This window comes from Hyperolius riggenbachi, chromosome 9 (genome assembly GCF_040937935.1).
Source record: "Hyperolius riggenbachi isolate aHypRig1 chromosome 9, aHypRig1.pri, whole genome shotgun sequence".
In the NCBI taxonomy this organism is placed as follows: domain Eukaryota; kingdom Metazoa; phylum Chordata; class Amphibia; order Anura; family Hyperoliidae; genus Hyperolius; species Hyperolius riggenbachi.
Window position 1 is genome coordinate 97850647 of NC_090654.1, and position 22431 is coordinate 97873077.

The 22431-nt window shown below is 43.1% G+C and overlaps 1 protein-coding gene across 5 annotated transcripts in view; it reads left to right on the forward strand.

Annotated features, from left to right (window-relative positions):
- The window catches only part of ADAMTSL4 (ADAMTS like 4), a 318711-nt gene that overhangs the window by 67533 nt on the left and 228747 nt on the right, over positions 1-22431 (forward strand). For 4 of the 5 annotated variants that reach the window (XM_068253243.1, XM_068253245.1, XM_068253241.1 and 1 more), the window contains exon 3: positions 16468-16537. In XM_068253243.1, the coding sequence (XP_068109344.1) occupies positions 16472-16537 (66 nt within the window). In that variant the 5' untranslated portion in view covers positions 16468-16471. The remainder of the gene's footprint in view (positions 1-16467; positions 16538-22431) is intronic. The other variant, XM_068253242.1, reaches the window with a different exon arrangement.

The following is a 22431-nucleotide window of genomic DNA, read 5'->3' on the forward strand; positions in this document are numbered from 1 at the left end:
AGCATGGAAATCTATCAAACTGCAGCGTTACACTGTTCGACACAGTGTAGGACTATGGGACGCTGATCTACCAGCTAACGATCGAGCTGGATTTGTTATCAAATCCATAGTAACAATGGATGAGGCATGCTAACCTATAGATGTCCGGCTGGATAAATCAGAGTGATCAAATCTCCCGGGAGTCAATCAGGAAAATCAATGTATGTATGGCCTGCTTTACTCTGCATGATTGACTTGGTTTATTATTACTGCTGAGCTTTGATTGGGTGTAGTGAGAGCTATCCAGAAAGTAGCTATTTTCGTCAGCCACCACACTTGTTCCTGATTGTAAGTACAGGTGTCCCCCAATATTGCTGGTCTCCCCTTTAGCAATTACTTTACCTTTTTTTCCTGTTTGAACTTGATGACGCTCGCATTCTCCCCCTCCATGGAATAGAGCGCTCTACTCGGCCTGGAGCCAAATAAGGTGTCTGTACAACAAATGTTCTAACACTGCCGCCCAAAACATTTTCTAAAGATCATTTCGGGTAACTAAAAGTGTGTACGTGGCTGTAAGATTATTGCTCAGAAAAGCTTAGGGGATATGTCATGTCATAGACCCTCTTGATTATTATTATTATTATTTCTTGCCTGCTTTTATCCTTTAAGAGTGGTAAATGCAGGATTCTGTGAGGGCTCTCAGAAGAGAGGGGTTCACTCTATAGAGTTAATACAAATTAATTGAACTCTTTTTTTACTTAATCCATTCCTAAAGTACAGGTAATGTGAAAATTATAGTATATAAGACTCAATGATAAAATAAGCACCATATACATTTAGAAAGAAGTTTGGGTGTTAGGGTCATTTACAGGGGATACTTGAAAAAAATTAAAATATCGTGCAGAAGTCCATTTATTTTAGTAATTCAACTTAAAAAGGTGAAACTAGTATATGAAATAGACTCATCACATGCAAAGTGAGATATTTCAAGCCTTTATTTGTTATAATGTTGATGATTATAGCTTACAGCTTATGAAAACTCCAAAATCAAAATCTCAGACCATTAGGATATTGCCAAAATGTTCAATATTCTAGGCTCAAAGTGTCACAGTCTAATCAGCTAATTAATCAGAAACAGCTTCAAAGGGCTCCTATTTCATATATTAGTTTCACCTTTTAAGTTGGATTACTGAAATTAATGGACTTTTGCAAAATATTCAAATTTTTTGAGCTTCACCTGTATTTATTTCTGCATGTGGTTGCACCTGTATTATACTGTATCACTTTTAATTATAAATAAAATTACTTATACAGTACTTTATGAAATAAATCTCAGATATTTTTAAAGTGATTTGCTGTGAATGTCATCATGGAAGAATAGGGATATTTGTAACTGTTACTGCTAATACTTAGCACCTGTGGTGCAATAATAGCCCCTGCAATTGTGTGTGTTGGGGGGGGGGGGGGGGTATGAATATCTATATATCTATGACCCTGGAGTTCAGATGAAGTCTCAAGGGGCGAAGATATACTGTACTCAATTTGGGGACTGGTTAACATTCAAATCTTTACAGATTTTGGGCACTGGACATCTGAAGGATTTGTCAGTGCTCAAGGCCATATGTCGTACAGTGCATCAAATCAAGCTGCATGGCTGTGTTCCCAAAATGATGCCCCTTCTGAAAAATTTAAGCACAGGAAACCCCACAAACCTTTTCTTAAAAGGCAAGCAGACTAACGACATGGGTTACTGGAACCTGCCCAGTGGTCTGATCAGACCAAGATAAACTTATTTGGTTCACATGGTGTCAAGTGTGTGTGGTTTCTCTTCAGAAACTTGGCCGCAGGGCAACATTGCAAAATAACGACCCCAAAGACCCTTCAAGCTGACCTCTGCCTTGCTAAAGAATCCTGTGGGTAAAGGTGCTGGACTGGCCAAGCATGTCCCCATACCTAAACCATATTGAGCATCTGTGAGGCATCCTCAAAAGGAAGTTGGAGGAACACAAGTGCCCATATGCAATTCACTTTTTCTCCTGAGTTATCTCCTAGGAGATAATTTATCATCTTCTCTTTAAACTAATTTTTTAGCATTTTTTGATTGAACAAGTATGCAAAAATTAGTGAAAAATTACTATCAAAATTATTTTGAGTATATTCTTGCTTGCTGGTGGCTTAAAATGCATTTTATAACAAGTTTCGAAAATATCACCTAGGAGAAAACTCAGGAGAAAAAGTGAATTGCATATGGGCCCAGGCCTCTAACCTCTACCAGTTTTGTTGTGGAGGAGTGGAAGAGGATTCCAGTGGTAACCTGTGATGCTCTAGTGAACTCCATGCCTTCGAGAGTTAAGACAGAGCTGGAAAATAATGGTTTGCAAACAAATTATTGTCATTTTGGCAGAATTTTGACATTCTTCACTTTTGGTGCCAGCAGTTTAGACATGAATGGCTGTGTGTGGAGTTATTTTGGCGGGACAGCAAATTTACAATTATACAAGCTGCACACTGACTGCTTTATATTGTATCAAGTTGTCATATCTTCAGTGTTGTCCCATAAAAAGATATAATAAAATATTTACGAAAATGGGAGGTGTGCTCACTTTTCTGAGATACTGTACATAATCTTTAACATCTCAAGTGCAGCCGTAATCTAAGCATTGATAATATTAGAGTGACAAAATTATGCTCATCAGTACAGATCTATGCTGTAAATTGCCAGCAATAACAACAGTATATAGCGCTCAAAGATTTTTACATGAACAGTATTTTTCGGAATATAAGACGGAACGTCTTATATTCTGAAAAATACTGTCCGGAACGGACTATAAAACGCACCTAGGTTTAGAGGGCAAAAACCCGGAAAAAAAATATACTAAACCTGTTGCGTCCATGATCCAGGAGCATCTTGTAGATGTTCTCTTCCAATTATTGTATCCCCTATGTGTCCCCCATGTGTCCCCAGCTTTCCTCATGTCCTCCCCCCTTCACCCTGAATAAATGAAAGCAGTGGCAGCACGTTTCATGTAATCCATTGGAGCCAGTGATGATCAGAGACCTCTCCTCTCTCTTACTGTTCCTCTAGTGCCGGTTTCTGCTGATTGTGTCATCAGCATAAGCCGGCGCTAAGAGAGCAGCGAGGAAGAGGAGAGATCTCTGACTGGCTCCAATGACTAATGGCCCATACTCACGGGCTACATTTGTGCCCTGTCGCTAGCACACGGGACAGGCCGGCGACAGCTCATCGCTAGGTCCCTCCGCGTACACACGCAGAAGAGGGATTAGTGAAGCGACGGAAGCTGTCGCCGACGCTCCTCCCCCCCCCCCCCCCCCCCCGCCGAAAGTGCCGTGAATTCTTTATTGGTTGCTGTGGCTAGTCCACATACTCACGCGGACTAGCGACAGTTGCGGCAAAGTTGCGGCGGCAACTGTCGCCATGCGATTGACCGCCGCCAATCCCCTGGCGACAGCAGCGACGGTTCGGGGTGCGCGCCTCATACTCAAGGGCGACCTGTCGCCGCAAAACGCGCGTGCCACGTGGTTGCGGCGACAATTGTAGCCCGTGAGTATGGGCCATTAGGTAAGCCGTGCTGTCGCTGCTTTCATTTATTCAGAGTGAGTGGAAGAGGACACGGAGGAGTGTAGAAGATATGGGAACAATACAGGGAGTCCCTGACATGGCGGCGGATTGGCGGTTCGTATCTGTATTTGGAATATATGACGCATTGACTTTTTCTCCCCATTTTTGGGGGAGAAAAAATGCTTCCTAAATTCTGAAAATACTGTAACTGATTTACTTCACAGAAAAACTGTATATAATATACAGTCATTTTGGTAAAGAGTAAAATGAATTACCCATAATAATAATAATAATAATAATGAGTCTACATTCCTTATTTGCTGAGCCCGAGGCTCTCGGTGATTATATTCTGAACATCGCCGTGACTCTTTCCACTGTCTTGTTAAATAAGATCCATTATGCTGGAGCAGGCCTTCCGCACAGATGTGTAGAAATTAACTGGGAATATGTTTAGGGAAGGAAGCCATTAGAAGGAACATTTTCCTTGGAAATAGAGCAGGAGACTTTCATTTATGAGCTTGCTGTTATCCGTGTCATTAGGCAGCCTGGAAACAAGGCTACAAAACATTGGATACGTGTCATGTGTGCAGCTGTGTTAGTGTGATGGGGTCTCCAAAGAGCAGCATGATGTGAGGAATTCAGTGAATCTAATCTATTCATAAATACAGATGATGCAATATACCAGGGTGTCTCCATGTCATCACCAGGACACCATTAATATTTCACTACATTGATTTCTGGCTTCTGGAAATTGGCACGCTCGTGTCTCACCCAGGAATATGTGGTTTTCAGGAATATAACAAATGCAGAGTCAAAAGTTTCTGCACATGAATCACACACTCACTAAGTTACTTAAAGGGAACCTGAACCGAGTAAAATTATTTAAAATAAACACATGATGTACTTGAAAATGAATATTACATACTAACCTCATCGTCAGTTCCTCTCAGAAGCTCACCATTTTCTTCTAACAACAATTCCTCCTGGTTCTGACAAGATTTTGCTTCTGAAATACAGTATATAAGTTGCTGTCAGCTATGTCACTTGCTGTCAGTCATAACTAAAAGCATAACTGATGTGCAAGGTAATGTCCATGTTTCCATGTGGCTCAAGTGGGTCATATTAGAGGTTAACAGTGTGCTGACCAGGAAGCTGCTATGAGGTAATGGCTATTTTCAAAATGGAGGATGGAGAATTCCATTGAGAAAGAGATTGAGGAGTAGACTACACTGGAGGGAAGTATGACGTGTGTATGTTTATTTTGACTTTTAATTTTCAGTTCAGGACTGCTTTAAAGGGACTGTTAAGTTGGAAAAAAAGTTGAGTTCCACTTACCTGGCGCTTCCTCCAGACTCCGTAGTATCTTAAGCTATGTACACATTGTCAATTATTGTTGCCCATTGGGGAACGGGAAACAAAAGTAAGATTCATTTACCTCTGCTAAAAGTTGCTGAATCCTGCAGAGAAAACTCTCTGTTGTGTTTCTTTGGTCTTTTCAACTGCGATTACTGAGCAAGACAACAATTTTGGGCACTGCTGCATTTTTGCATTGCAACTGATAAGTTTCTGAGCAAAATCACACACCGTTTAGTAACCAGTTCAGTACGTTTTTCTCAAAGAATTGTTTTTCACTACAAGTTTTTAAGCCTTTTACACACGCTAAATGGTTCTCAGCCACAGTGGTCTGTTAGGGACATCTCTGCTAAGATTCTAGTGTGTGTACAGCTGCAGCTGATCCCCCTCAATGCATCAGTGACCAATCCACCTGGGGGATCATCTCGGCTGAGCTGGAAAGCATTACTCTCCTACACACTACACCCAATTGAAAATCATAGTGAAATTATTATTATTGATTTCTAAAGCACCACATATTCCGTGGCGCTGTACAGAGCAAGAAACAAACTTGGGGTACAAAATAATATAGGCAATGGTGTACACCAATATACAGAATACATAATTGGTGACAAAATACAGAATTGGAAATGACAGTGATAAACGTAACATGATGAATAAAATGTATAATGAGTTCCAAGACACACAAGGGTGAGAGAGCCCTGTCTTTGTGAGCTAACAGTCTAAAGGGAATGGTGGGAAACAAGAGGAGGGGTAGTATACAATAAACATATAAAGGCAGTGTGTTTTAGGATATCTAGTAGGAGTGCAATTTGGTCTTCGGACAAAGGGGATCATATGCTTGAAGGAACAAGTGAGTTTTGAGAGCGCTTTTAAAGGTAACAAAGGTTGGAGAGTGACGGATGTGTTGTGGGAGGGCATTCCAGAGGAGGGGTGAAGCACATGCAAAATCTTGTATACGTGGATGTGTGGAGGTAATTCTAGAGTAGGACAACAGAAGCTCCTGTGCAGATCTAAGATTGCGGTTGGGGTGGTACCTGGCAACTAGTGAGGAGATGTCCGGGGGAGAGAGATTGGGGAGAGTTTTGTAGAGTTAAGCGTTTGAACTGGATCCTCTGCTTAATTGGTAGCCAATGAAAAGCTTGGCAGAGAGGAACAGCAGAGGAAGAGCGAGAAGAAAGATGAATGAGACGAGCAGCTGAGTTCAGTACAGATTGGATCAATACATCATGTTTTTTGATTATTATTAAAGGCTAAGATCAAAAATCAGGTGTAATGTATAATTTACGATCATTTACACAGAAAATCCTCACTGCAAACTTGGTTGCCAACAGGCCCGGATTTACATCACAGGAGCCTATTGGCACATATGTCCTGGCACCCTAGATTTTGCCCTACATGAATATACAAACTCCTTCCAAAACGAACCGCAACTGTGCTGGCTGGCCCAGTGGTCCCTTATCCCTTCTCTTGCCCATTATAGGTAGCTACAGGTGTCCCTTCGTATTAGGTAGGCAGAGGTTCCTTCAGTATTAAGTAGCTAGTGGTGCCCCTGGCTGAAGGGAGATCTTGTCAGTGGAATGCCGAGAGCTAGGTGAGTAATTTCTCATTTATGCTCTGCATAGGAAAGGAAAGAGGGTACTCTGAAAGGGGAGTGATTCGCATTTCCATCATCAGGCGCCTGTAGGCATGTGCCTACAGTGCCTTATGGTAAATCCGGCCCTGGTTGCCAAAATCAGAATCTTGCTATATGAGATTGGGGTAAATTAACTTTGAAAATGTACCCTTCTTGTCCCATGAAGCCCCCCCAAGACCTCGCATCACTCCACTTCCGGTGCCTGGCCCCGCCTCTCCTCTCTTTCCAGCGAAAAACCGCCCGGCTATTTACTGCAGTAAAAAGCCAGGTGCTTTTTCTCCGTGGAGAGAGGGGAGGCGGGGCCAGGCCCGGGAAGTGGAGTGATGCGAGGACTTTGGGCCGGCTTCATGGGACGAGACACCGCAGGTAAATATAACTTTTGCTTACAGCAGCGCTGCAGGATTTTGTATAGTAGGATCTAGATCCACTTTAAGATAAATGTCCCATTGGAATGCCTATTTTAGCATCACATTAAAGGAGAACTGTAAGGACATCTAGTAGAATGCAGTAAATTATTCAGGATACCCATTTTACGTTTAATATCTTGGTTTCAGCATAATAAACACTTCTTATAGCTATACATTGTTGTATATCCATATGTGGCTCTCCCTCCCACTAGGCCTTATCCTAGGCTCTTTATCATGCAGTATTCTCCCCCCCCCCCCCACCCCACCCTAGAGCATTCTGTGAGACCTGGTATGTTTTTGTACTGGCTTTACAACTCTCAGTAAACTAACATTCCATCCTAAAAGGGAGAAATACAGGCTTGGTTTACATATAATTCTGCACACGTCCGGTCCAGTCCAGTACTGCCCTGTCCTGTCAGTTTTGCATCCATTTTCTATCAGTTTTACTTCACTGGACCAGAAATGTATACTTTGTATGTGTAAACCCAGCCATAGAAACGCATACAAAACTAATACAATACTGATGGGACTGGACCGGACAGAAAATGTACAAACCAGAGAAAACTCATACAAAACTGTTGCCAACTGTCAAAAACTGACAGGACAGAACTGGACACCTTTTTATGTGTGAACCAAGCCTAATAATAAAATATAACAACATTTCTAACCCTTTATAACTTCATGTAATCCACCTCCGGCCATCTAATCTTTAAAAGATGTGTGGTCCAGAAACGTGATATCTAGGGACACATCTTTAAACCACAGAAGCATTCTATAATAAGAGAGTGATGACAGCTATTCTGTAGGAATTCTGTGTTTGTTTACAATCTCCTGTCAGGAATTGCGCCGTTGCTTTACCCAGGTGTTACATGACTGAACCACTGCCAGTTCCATAACTTAAATCTATCCACAAATGAAATGAGGTTTTCATATTGCAAAATAGTTTACCTGACATTTACTAGACTCTCTTTTTGTCTCATCGTCCCTTTCTTTAACCACTTGTGTACCAGCAGTGAAAGACCAGAGACTGCTAGTACCAAAAAAATGCGGCCTACCAACGTCTTTCTGCACCTCTCGCCCGTTGCTGCAGGCCACTCGCTTTGCCATCGATATGATGGCAGATTGGCTCACAGTGATCACAGCTCACAGTGACTGGCTCACAGAGCTATGCCATCATAGTGACGGTAGAGGGAGTGGCCTGTAGTGGCGGGAGAGAGGCACAATCTGCGATATTGGCGGGTCCCTGCGGCGTGGTAATTGAAATCTAAGACCTGGAAGGAATAGGCAGCCATAGACAGGGCGTAGACTTCAATTACCGCGTTCCAGAAGCGGTTAAAGACCAAGGCAATATAAAGGGGGGAAACTGAGCCCACACAGAGGTGTGGGCATGTTTGCAGACACTTAGCTATGTGGCTGCACAGGCTTTGTGCGCCCGTCCTTCAGGACTATTATCCACTACAGGCGATTTTGCTGGGTTTTTAATTGTGTTTAAATCGCAAAACACAAGGGGCTTGATTCACTAACCAGTGCTAACTCAGTTAGCACATGTTAAGTCTTTGCAGGTGCAAGCTAGGGTGCTAAGTAGTTTGCACGAGCAAAGCTGTTACTGTTCGGCGTGAACGGCGCTATGCCATACGCTCCGATCGCGTGCAAAATCACCGCTTCGCATGCAAAGTATGCTTATCACGCTACTTAGCATGCGAAGAGGCTGATTTTGCACACGAAGCAAACTCTTATGCGCATATTAGCACGCGAGGCAGTTTGCATGTGCTAAAAGGCTTTTCACTGGCGTGCTAACACTTTTGTGAATCAAGCACAAGGACATCAGCATGATAAAGAAAATCACAGGAACCCTTTTATACTAGTGTGATGCCTGATTGCAGAAGTCCTGCATGCTGCATTCTTTCAAGTTTTTAGGCATTTTCACTGTAGGCAAACAATGATCATGTAGTTTATCATTCTGTTCTCTATTTATATTTCTAGGTTTACTTTAAAGTCACTTTAAGCACACATATGGAAACCATTACAGCACATGTACACAGACTCTTGAACAGTAGCCATGAAATACTGCAATCAGCACATGCTGAGCAGGAAGATAAGCTGCTCCTCCAATTGCTCCTTATAGGCTTCATTGAGCTCTATACACGTTGAAATGTTGCGCACAGCTTCTTCAGGACAAGCAGGTAAAATAGGACATGGCTTGTACATCTGGTTTAAAGGGAATCGAGCAGCATTAAAAATGCAATGCTAACAATGTGGCTCATTACAAAAAAAAAATGAATTCTACCTCTTTTTACATTTAAATGTTTGTTAGAGGCTTTTATTGCCCTACTTCCATAGAAAGAGCAGGTGGATAAGGACTAAAATTCGCACAGATAAGGACTCAGATACCCTCATAATCCTGAGAGAGGCTGTAGCCCTTTTCTACTTCATCCAAACCTAATAATAAATTATATCTGTGGAGTAAGACTCGTACAGTCGCTTGATTGATGTCGCCTGGTGGAGATTTGGACCCGATCCCTTGGGTGTCATCGCTGGGCCCAGGCTGTAGCGACGCAAAGTCAGGTACAGCTGACAACACCGGCCGTTGCTATGCAGGTGGGCTGAGGGACGATGGAGCATCACAGACATGACATCACGTAGCGGACAGGACAGGGGCGAGAACAAAGGTATCAGGCGACACTTGAGCAAGTTGCCAGATAACGGTTGAGGGCCACTGTATACGCACTGGATTATCAGCTATGGGCTGCCTCAGCCAACTTTAATCTAGCATGTGTACGGGGTTTAAAGGGACTCAGAGATGAAACTAAGAAAAGATTTTATACATACCTGGGGCTTCCTCCAGCCCCATCCACCTGGATCGCTCTTACGACGCCGTCCTCTGCTGCCCGCAGCTACGAGAACCGGGTCCCATCACTGTCATTGGAGCCAGCCTACGCAGGAGAAGTGCGCCCTCTACGTATCTCTCCAGCGGCTGCTGGATAGATACGCACACAGCGCACTTCTCTTACGCTATATTGGCTCCAACTGACGGCAGTGGCAGGACCCGGTTCTTGTTGCTCCGGCAGCGGAGGTCGGCGGCGTAGGAGCGATCCAGGCGGAAGGGGCTGGAAGAAGCCCCAGGTATGTATAAAATGTTTTCTTTGTTTCATCTCTGGTTCACTTTAAAGTCCTGTGCACACACCAGATAAAACTCGCCTCTGCCGAGAATCCAATGTGTGTATAGAAACCCCCAATCGCTCACCCAGCGATTTGCTTGACCGGTCATTTCAGTCGAGCGATGGGAGATACCATAGTTCTCCCCCACTTATCCCCCCCCCCAGACGACATCACTCCCACTACACCCCCCCCCCCCCCCCCTTTCCCCACTTAAAGTACCACTGTGGGAAAAATCTTAAAATTCATGTAAACACATACAAAGAAGAAGCATGTTTCTTCCAGAATAAAATGAGCCATAAATTACTTTTCTCCTTTGTTGCTGTCACTTACAGTAGGGAATAGAACTCTGACACTACCGACAGGTTTTGGGGCTAGTCCATCTCGCCATAGGGGATTCTCAGCATGGCTTCTATTCTTCTATTATTTATAAAGACACTCCTTGAAAAAGATTTATAAAAAGATGCTGGTGAGCCTCCATGCTCAGTGCACACTTTTTTTTTTTTTTTGCAGTTGGACGGAGGACTGCTGTTTTTTGGACTGCTGTTCAGGAAACGTTTTTTGAAAATAAAGAAAACCCTGAGACCCCCCCATGAGGAAACCGACTAGTCAAAAAGTAGTTGGTTCTGTCAGATTTCTACTACTTACCGTAATTGCCAGCAACATAGGAGAAAAGTAATGTATGGCTCATTTTACGCTGGAAGAAACGTACTTCTTATCTGTATGTATATATATATATATATATATATATATATATATATATATATATATATATATATATATATATATATATATATATATATTAAATTTTAAGATTTTCGCGACAGTAGTCCATTACAGCAAGCTACGAGTTTGCACAGTCTCGCCCCTACAATGTCGCTCGATCCCCCTCAGGGGACATTATTTGCGCATGTATATGGGCCTAGTTGTCTGCTATGATAATAGATCACCAGCCTGGCAGGCAGTATAAGGATACCAAGCTGATGCAGTCACCTTGCTGTATGTGTCGTATTACTCACTGCTAACCTTATAAAACTGAAGCTATACTTTGGTCCTTTGTGTTCCACATTTTTACTAAGCTTGTTTGTAATTCTATGATTAGCTTGTGACTAATCCTTCTGCTTAGTCAGATTTTACAAAATTCTGTCCAAAAAAAGACAGAGTGGCCTCCCTTTGTAATGTTGACATTTCCTCTGCAAGTTCCACTTTCCCCGGGCGTCCGCACGCAAGGTGCACGTCAGCAGAATTCCCTATGTGATGTAACACTATATTATATATTTACTATATTTCTAAGTAGTTAATGATACAATTTGTATATTTATTATATATATCATTACGTTTTTCTACCGGTATCAGTTTCGATCAGATCATAGGAAATTTTGCTTATAAACATTTTGCGTTTACCATTTGGATCCAGGAGGGGGAGCTTCTGAACTGAAACTGGCAGCCCTGATGGAAAAGGTTAATGGCTGATATAAAAAAAATCAGGTTAGCTGGGAATGCAAGTAAAGTCCTAATCCAGGCATGTAGGAAAAACATCTTTATGTAGATTGACAGATCCTTAGTCTAGTGCAGTGATCTGCAAACAGCTGTTAAAGAACTACAAGTCCCACAATGCATTTGCCTTTATGAATCAGGACTGTGGCTATCAGACTCCCGCAATGCATTGTGGGACTTGTAGTTCCCTAACAGCTGGAGAGCCAAGTTTACAGATCACTGGTATAGTGCAATTCTTATGTGTTTTAAAGAAAGAGCCACTTACTTGATTGATTATTGATATGGTCTAATGATCAGCTCCATTCAAAGGAGGAGGAGGGGCCATGTGTGCAGTCAGTGGATAACCGCTGTATCTGCTTCAGACTGGGAACAGAGGTGGGTGTTAAAGGGAGCCAAGCACCAGTTATTTTGCCTTTGTTTCCAATAGCTATAGAAACTGCCATGTTCCCCTTCTTCTTCTAGCTGTCAATTATTTATAAACGTGGAAGGTGTGAAGATAGCATCTGTGACTTCTGTCTTTGAAGCACATTGGGCAATCTACACACACAGGGTGTGTGTGTAGATTGCACAATGTGGGCGATAGAAGTAGGAGGAAATAGGGTAATAAAGGCGTGTACTAATCATTTTTTTAATAATGAGTCACATTGTTGGCATGAATTTCAGCCTGCCGGTATCCATATCATACTGCTACTCAGATCTCCACATTGCAGTGTTGTCTCTAAACCCCAGTTCCCCAACCTTGTCCTCAAGGCCCACCAACAGTACATGTTTTGCAGAAAACCCACACACATTCACAGGTGAGGCAATTAGTGTCTCAGCAAAGCTGATTAACTATCTCTGTGGATTTCCACAAAACATGCGCTGTTGGTGGGCCTTGAGGACAGGGTTGGGGAACACTGCTCTAAACCACTGTTAGGGTGACCTTAGTGTGCAATCTGGTGGGACTAGGCAGCAAAGACCTTCAACCCTTGTGGAACGCTATTGTGAAGACCTGTGGTCACTTAGATCCTGCACCTTGGGAATGAACACAAGGAATCCAGCGCAGGAGATTTGGGCGCAGCTGGCCATAGACCGTAATAGGAATTACACAGATAGGACTAAAGGTGGCCATACATCAGGCGACATCAGGAGGATGAAAATCTGTGTAGCCAAATGGATGCCCAATCGACGATGCGACCAATTTCTGACCGAGCATGTCAATCGTACATGCTGCAAGATGTCGGGCCGACTTGCTTGGTCGGGTGCGAGGCGGTAATGGCAAGCGTTACCAGGACGAGCGATAAATGCGATGAAACCCTCAACCCTGTCCCCTAATGTTTAATGTGCCCAGTGCACTATACATTACTTGTCCACAGCTGCCGCTTGCTCCGGGCTCTCTTTGCCAGCTATACACACGCCCCACTTTGTTGCCTAGTAATGTGGGCGTGTGTATGACATTACACACGCGCCACCCATGTTACTAGGCAACCACGTGGGGCACGTGTATGGATGGCGGAGAGAGCCCAGAGCAACGGCAGCCGCGGACAGGTCACGTATTGTGCCCTGGGCACTGGCACATTACACATTGGGGGGACAGTGTCGGGCCGGCAAGGCAGTTGATGCGGCGTCATAAGACTGATTCCAGATCGATTTCAGCAGGACATTGATCAGGAATTGGCCTGCGTTGTATGGGCAGCCGACAGATTAAATTAGAGAGCGATTTGTCTCTTGGTCAAATCTGTCCATCATCACTAGATGTATGGGTACCTTAAAGGCCCATACACACGTCGGATTTCCGCGAACGACGGGTCGTTTGAACGTCCCGTCGTTTGCCCGCTAAATCGGGCGTGTGTACAGACTGTCGTTCGCTTGATAAGAGTGAGTTTGAGCGATCCGCCCGGCACGCCCGATTTAGCGGGCGAACGACGGGACGTTCAAACGACCCGTCGTTCGCGGAAATCCGACGTGTGTATGGGCCTTAAAACTACCATCCTGTTAACCATTAAGAGTTTCGACCTTTGTATGCTAATCTTGGAACCTGTAGGTTAGGATGTTGAAGTTAATTTCCATGCAAATGCCCCATCTTGCCTTTGTATTGATCAGATAGCCACCAAATGTCATAATGAGGGTCAGGGCTTTCTGAGCACAAACAGGAAATGATTCAGCTTTTGGGACCCTGCAGGTTGTGTTGAGCATGGCTAGTTCTGTTTTATGTATTAGCTTGCAGTTGCTTTGATGTTTGTACAATTTGTAGCTCTTTTAAGAACAACAACAACATAATTATCTCTTTGTTTTAGTGGTTATTTTTTAGGAAAACAAGGCAGCTTATGTACTACAGGCAGGATGCTGGCTAAGTGGCCAGCATTCTTGCTTTGCATCTCTAGATTCCTGAATATCATCAGGAGCAGTACTGTTTATGTACACCATGTATGATCTCATGTATGCTTGGGTTTTCTCCTGGCATTTCAATTTACTTTTTAACCTGGCCATAAATAATGTAACAGATATTATATTATGAGCGCCTCCAAAGCTACATACTCACCTCGCAACCCAGGAAGATGGATCCCAGCGACATCCCACGACAATGAGCACTCCTGGTCCATCTTCCTGGCAGCAGGTAAGCGTGACATCACATGCCGGCACAAAATGGGCATGACCGAGAGTTCAAGCAATCACTTTATTTTGTACTGAAGTCGTCAGGCATCTTAAAGTGTACCAGAGATCATGAAATAAAATGAATTGATTTTTACCCGTGGCTTCCTCCAGCCCCCTAAAAAACGTGCGGGTCCCTAGCTGTCCTCCCGCCGTCTGCTGTTCAGCCACGATCAGCCCTGGTAACTCCTTCAGTCGCGTCAGTCTGGGTCTTCTGCTTATGTGCGGGAGGACTCGCGTGATTAGGAGGCTGGAGGAAGCCCCGGGTAAGCATTGATTCATTCTATTTCATGATCTCTGGTTTACTTTAAAGTTCCGATCCACCGTTATGATCATTACCGGCTCACATCAGTAAGAGTCGTTTGTTTAATCGTGCAGAAACGTTCACTCATCGCTCAAAGAATCGCTAGTGTTTTGAAAAATCACGTAGTGGGCACTGGCCTTTAGGGAAAGTATGTGATGTAAATTAATCAATGTTCTCTTTATAGCTAGGGTTCTGCCACCCTGAATCAAAATGTGATACAGTATTTTCCAAGGAAATTTAATGAAACACTCCATGCTCTCCACTGAATGGCAGGTTCTGTTCTATAGAGAGGGGACAATGGCGGACAAGCGGGCGCTATTCAACAGTGCCGCTTGTGGGAACTACAACAGTGATTGGTTAAGAAGCTTCCAAAACAGGTTGCTAAAGATGAAGGGATTTATATTGAGGAATACCTGTCCACACATGACTATTACCTGAAATAATCAATTCACAAAATAATATTTAGTGTGGAAAGGCTATAGTGTGAATTTGTAACTAAAGTGTCACAGATATACAGTATAAATGTATTAATTGAATCAACAGCAGTGGCTGATTATACCATCAGTAATGTGGCTGTTACCTGTTGCTTGCAAAGCTATTTTAGGTTTGTGGAAAGATAAGCTCACTGAGGCCCCATGTTTCATTCTGTTAGATATTCAGCCTCGGAATAACTGCAGAGGAATGAGGAATAGCCTTAGAAGGCTGCAGACGTGCCGCTCTCCCTGATTCCAGCTGAAATCATTGGCTCCTTGTTCTTTATTTATGGAAAAACTATTTTCATAACTCTTCTGCTTGAGCTTATGTCATTTATTATGCTCCCTTCAGACACCAGTGTATTTTACAAAGAACACTACGAAAACCATAATAAGCTAAAACAGCCAATTGGACAAATTGGACACTTTTTTTATTGTGAGAAGATATTTTAAAGTCTGCTCTCATTTGTATGAGGTTTGTACGTACAGGGCGTGGCTCACCCAGTTTTGTAGTTGTTCATTGATGGAGCAGTGGAGGATTTTAACGTGTCTGGATTTTGTTTTCTGTGTCTAAGCTTGGTAGACGCAATACGTAGATCTTCAATTCTAATTTCTGGATGTCCTGCCCTAAATATGACAGCCACATAGTGAATCTTAATGTCTCAAAAAATGGCCCCATCACCTAATCTAACCCAGCTTGTCTGAACTTAATCTTGCACTAACTTCTCTCTTGTTCTCGACCTAACCCTAACCTTTTTCCATCTTTTCAGCCTAACTGTAACCTTTCCCACTCTTCTATGCCTAGCCCTAACCTTTTCTGTCTTCTATACATAACACTAACCTATCCCCTTTATCTCTAGCTAACCCTTCAATGTCTTCTCTGTCTAAATGAACCTTTCACTTACTTCTATGCCTAGCCCTAACCTTTCCCTGTCTTCTCTGCCTAACACTAACCTATCCCCGTCATCTCTGGCTAACCCTAACCTTTCAATGTTGTGTTGGACTAACCGTAACTTTCCCTTGTCTTCTCTGCCTAACCATATCCTTTCCCTGTCTTCCCTGCCTAAGGGACAATTTGCATATTCAGCAGTGATGCATTGTGGGAGACATCATATGCTCACTCCAACCTAAATAATCTCAAATACCCTCTGTTTTAAGAAGCCAAACTTCTGTTTTACATAGCATTTTAGTAAAATGACTTTTTGCTCTTTTTAGCCCCTTACACACTCCTAGGGTTCTGGTTAGCAATGAGCTTGCTGGGTAGTTATTAAGTGCCAGTGCATATTTACATAGACTGCAGGTGGAGGAGAGGAGTCATCCTTCACTTTGGCTGCTGCTAGCGAGAACTCTTGAAATCGATTGCTATTTCAATATTATGCAGATGAATGATACATGTAATATGAAGTGCTGGGCTGGAGATACATAACATGACATATATTATTTCGTTTCAGCAGAATGCCTGGAATTCAGCATATTTTTCTTCTGCTCTTCCTCATCCATTTTAGCTGTTCCATTGAGAAGGTAAGACATACATTAATGAGTTCAGTCAATTACAGTAGATAAATCATGGTAAGCAAGAAGTTTTGAATCAGGTTGATACCATTTAACTGGCTTGAGGCTATGGGAGTGAGCATTTATGCCACATTTATGGCTCTCTATCTCTTAGGTTGTGTAGATTCTTCGCCAAGGCTTTCTGCAGTCCTGAGCCGATCCCTGCTTGCTGCGGCTGCATACTCTGCTGACATGTGACAGCTGAGCTTCCTGCTATGAGTAAGGAGCCAGTTTCAATAGCTCCTTACCAGGTGATCACTGTGAGCCAATAACCGCAATCACTGAACAGGCGCATGAAAGAAACGCTCTGGTTCTTAAGGGACCAGAGCCTTGCGGTCCACAAAGAGTTAAAGAATCAACTAGAATGTAAAGAGCTGGAATTAGCTGGCTTTTCACAGGAGGCAACAATGAAGCCCTCATCCCACCCCCATACATATTTGTTGTTTAACCACTTCACCTCCAAGGGTGTTTCCCTTTAAAAACCAGAGCAATTTTCAGCTTTCAGTGCTCCTTCCATTCATTTGTCTATAACTTTATTACTACTTATTGCATCAAAACAATCTATATCTTGTTTTTTTTGCGAACCAATTTGGCTTTCTTTGGGTTGTACTTTTTGCTAAAAATGATTGAATTCTAATTGCATTTTAATTGGAATAAGAAGAAAAAATTAAAAAAAAAAATATTTTTCAGGTTTCGGCCATTATAGTTTTAAACTAAAATGTCCTCTTGTGGATAGAACCCACACATTTTATTTGTCCATTTGTCCCGGTTATTGCACCATTTAAAATATTTCCCTAGCACAATGTATGGAGCCAAAATTTTATTTGGAAATAAAGGAGCATTTTTTCAGCTTTGCATCCATCTCTATTTACAAGCCCCTTCTTGACATACATATTAAAAAAAATTCAGTTCCTAAGATAGCTATTTATGTACTTTTTTATTTATTTATTTTTTTAATGCAAAAATTGTATTTGCGTGCTGTGGGAGAGTGTGTGTGAAGAAAAGAGTTAATTTTAAATGTAAGTGTGGGTCTTTTTATTAAAATAAATGTATGTACGTGTAATGGAAGTAATGCGTGGCTGTGTTACTTCAGGATGAGTTGAGGATGAGTTTAGGCCAAGTTCTGTACAGGCTCATTGCTACACTAAAGGCTAGTGACACATTCTGTTGCTATGGAGGGGTAGGAGGGCCAGTCGAGCAATGGGGTAAGGAGATGGACTATAGGGTTGGTCTGCGCTTATCCGAGACCATCTGCCGGTCTGGATCTCTTGGTGATGCAGCAGGGAGGATTAGTGGCCTCCGCATATTACATTCTCAGTAAAAGTGGCCCAAACTGGCCACCTCAGCCCAAGAAGCATCTAGTTTGTGTACAGGGCTTTAAGGTACCTGTTCTCAGTAAGATCTTTTCCATTCTGTGGTCACCTTTGTAACTTAAAGTAGAGCTTTGTCTACTAAATAATAAAGCTGACTGAGGGAAGAGGGGCTATAGGGCCTTAGACTTTAGGTTCTTCACATTTGTTACCTTCACAGCAGGGAACTTTGCTACCCGGACTCATTGAGAAGACCTGAATTCAGGATAGTGACGGAGCTTACTGTGATATCTTCTTTTCAAGAATTGGGTCCAATTGTGTAGTGTAGTGAATGGAGTAGGAACACAAAGACATCAGCTCATCCCTCCTGCTAAGTTAAGAGATGGCTCTGAGTATTGTAGTAGTATTAGGCCTGGAACCCACTGAAAACCGCAAACGCAAAACGCAACCGCTAGCGTTTTGTCTGAGCGGTTTGCAAGCGGATTCATGCGCGTTTTTGGTCATGTTTTGCAACATTGTATTTTTTTGCCCAGCGGGTGCGTAGCGTTTTGCGTTTTGCGTTTTTATCCTGATTGGTCCTGTGAATTATTTTTCATTTTGTTACAGTGTGCTGAACCGCGAAACGCTAGCAAAACCGCTCAGTTTAGGTTTTGCTGAGCGTTTCCGCTAGCGGTTCAATACTTTACATTGAAGCGCTAACGCTCCCAAAATGCTGCACGTCCTGCGTTTGCGTTTCTGAGAAACGCAAACGCTCCTGTGGAAGTTGCCCCATCCATTAACATTAGCCCAGCATTTTGGCAAACTGCTAGCGTATCGCAGTGCTGCCAAAACGCTGGCAAAAGCGCTCCTGTGGGTTCCAGCCCTTATAGTGCTTTCTAGTGCTAACTAGTATTGTAGTGCTTTCAACCTACATTCTATTTGCTTTAGCTATAGAAGAATGTATGTGTAGTGCAAATTATCCCTCTAACATATTTAGAGATTGTAACTATGCTGGCCAAGGCAACTAATCTACCATATAAACTATCACCATGAAGATGACTCACTGGAGAGGCAAACCAAAAATAGACAAGCTGCTTGCGGAGCCATGCTTAGTATATTGGGCACTGCTACCCCATTTTCAATGGCCACATGTCTACTGGCACCAAGAAGATGCACCAATAAGCTGCAAGGGTCAATTGTCTTATCCTGTTGGATTTTCCACCAGTGAAAAGTCACCCAGCAGTGTTGGCTGTATCCATAGACATAGACATAAGATCAAGTCAAACCATTTTTGTCAGTATCAGACAACAATATGATTGACCTTTTGTGCCTTAACAGATCTCATATTTTGTCTGTGCAGCAGGGGAGCCTCAGGTCAAAAATTAAATACTTACCTCAGAAAAGTGAAGCCTCTGGATTCCCAAGCTGTCCTCTGGACCTTCGCCGCTGCCCCAGGACCCTCCTGCACATTGCAACCATGCTCCTCTGCAAACACGAGTGCAGCCGCTTAATCCTGTGCAAGCACAGCCACCCCTATGCAGTAGCATGCAGCCGCCTGTGCATGAGTGGCTCCGGCTTACTGCGCTAGTGTAGGTGTGATCGCGTAGGTGTAGTACAGCTGTGCTCATGCTTGAAGAGGAGCATGGTCATGAACTTGAACTCTGACAAACTCTTGTCAGATTCCTGTGGGGGGTCCACGCTGGGCAATGGTGGACCTAAGGATGGGGTGGGAAGCATCTATAGGATCCAAAGGCTTCCCTCTTTTTAGGTAAGTATTTGAAATTTAGGTTTGACTCTAAAGTGAGAATAAATTGATTTCCATAGTCGTATTTTGTATATGTCTTAAAGTGGGATGAAACCCAGCATTTCTTATTTGCTCTAAAATTTACAGCAGACTTTTTCTCCTGCAGGGCCAGCCGAACTGGTGATAACCTTATCTTGTGTTTACATTCTTCACTGAATACAATTAACTAAACATTCTCTGACTGTGCAGAAACTTCTGCTAATGAGCCCTGAACCGAAACACTGCTCAGAAATCATTACTGGGTGCATTTACAATAGAAATACAACAGTTATGAATAAAATGCACCAGCAGCTTTTAAAGTAAATAAACGGAACTTTGGGAATTTATAATTTCTAAATGAATAATAATACTTGTGCACAAAAACAAATATGATAATTGTATGGGTTGTAAAAAGTCGAAAAACACATTTTTATTCAATATTTTGTCAGAGTTTAAAACTCCTTTAAGTAAATGATGACCCAGCTATGTTCCCTGCATTTAGATACAACCCAGAAATCTAATTTGTTTTTAGTGAGTGTTTCCCTGCAGCCCTACTACAGAGAAACTGCCATTCACAGCTCTGAATTCTTGACCCTTACAGTAATAAAAAAGGAAAATGGTCTAGTTGTAACTATTATAGGGGCTCTCCATTCACATGTTTATCTCATCATCTTACAAGTCACTTAAGGTACCGTTTAAAGTCAGATGTTTTCTCGATAATTGTATCTTGTGTAAGCCATTCCCTGGAATCACCCAGGTGCTGAGATACATATGACAAATTTGAGTACACGTAGTTATTTCTACACTATATACCATTTCGTGACATGTTTCAATCACGCTTCTTGTAAGTGGTGCTAAACGCTGTGTTTTATATTAGTATAGTCAGCCAGTCCAAATATGTACAAATCGTTTTTCTTGAAAACTTCTCGTCTCCTCCACCCTGCTTCATCTCTTGCCAGTTTTATTTTCACATCTTGTGAATATTTAGTTTTTTTGTTTTCATTACCTGTATAGTAGACTTTGCAGTATGTATAATGATGTAATACGGTATTGTAAAGAAATGTATTTAGATTACATTTCTAGTATGGGGGTTGTTATAGTAAATAATATGGCTGGATAACATGCTAAAATGTTATGGATTGCTTTGGGAAAATGCTCCAGGCATAATTACTCTGGGCTGCAATACAAACATGTGTGCAGACAGATTAAATGCCCTGACTTCAAGTTTAAATTGTTTTTGTGTTAGAAAGAGTAAAAAAATGAAACTAGTGAACTAGTGGTGCTGCCGAATGCCACGTAGCCTTACCTCCTGTCAGCTTTGTGAAATGGGTCTTTCCAGCTTCTGCATTGATGGAGAGAATGGTGTTTATCCACTGCAGGGGGTGTGGCTAGGCTACTGGACTGTAAAACTCTAGCTGATTTCTGAGACCTGCTAAGGCCCAATAGAGTGAACAAATACGGTACCATTACAATATTGTTCAGTATGGGAGGGACAAAGGTAGCTTCTGTGAAGAAATGTGCATCCCCTCTAAGACCTTCAAGGCCTTCCCCAATAACAAGCCTTGGTTCAATAATAAGCTGCGCCAGCTTCGTAAGCGTAAGGAACAAGCGCACAAGTCCGGCTCCACGGAAGAGTTCAGGGAGGCCATGTACGCCCTGAAACGGGAACTGCGAGCTGCAAAGAGAGCCTACTCCGATAAGCTGGCACTCTGACTCCAGTCCAACAACTCGAGGGAGGTATGGCGAGGCCTCAGAGCGGTCACTAACTTCAAACCCCCTCCCCAACAGGTGACCACAAGCACTCAACTGGCTGAGGAACTCAATGAGTTCTACTGCAGGTTTGAGCAACAGCCCCAGCAGCTCGGGCCCCTGGAGTGGATGATGAGACCAGCGGCACCCTCCGCACCGAGAGACCAAGACATCACTGCACCGGTTGCAGTCCAGGAAGTGGAAGTTCTAAGGCTGCTTCGCAAGCTCAACCCCAGGAAAGCCTCAGGTCCGGACGGTGTTTCAACAAACTGCCTAAGGACCTGTGCAGACCAGCTGGCCCCGGTGCTCACATCCCTGTTCAGGAAGTCGCTAGCGGAAGGCACAGTCCTCTCCTGTCTCAAGAGGTCCACAATCATACCGGTCCCCAAAAAGCAAGGCAGCAGAGACCTCAACAACTTCAGACCCGTGGCCCTAACACCTACCATCATGAAGGTCTTAGAATGGTTTGTTCTCGCTCTCCTCAAAGGCACCACTGATGCACTGCTGGACCCACTCCAATTCGCATACAGGGCCAACAGGTCCATAGAGGACGCCATAAATGTCAGCCTGGCATACATCATGGAGCATCTCAACAAGCCTGACTCCTATGTCAGAGTCCTGTTCCTGGACTTTAGCTCGGCCTTCAACACGATCTGCCCAGACACCCTGGTCGACAATCTGGCGCAACTCGGCGTCGAGCCCATGCTTCGTGCATGGATCAAGAGTTTCCTCTCGGACAGGACACAACAGGTCAAGCTCGGCAACTGCTCCTCTAGCTTGAGAACCACCAACACGGGGCACCTCAAGAGTGTGTACTGTCCTCACTTCTGTTCTCCTTGTACACAAATAACTGCACCTCCTCCTCGGACTCTGTCAAGGTCATTAAATTTGCTCACGACACAACAATCATTGGCCTCATCGGCAGCAACGGAGAACAAGACTACCGCAGCGAGATAGAGAGAATCTGCAATTGGTGCAAGAAAAACAACCTTGTCCTAAATGCTACAAAGACGGTCGAGCTGATCGCTGACTTCAGGAAAAAC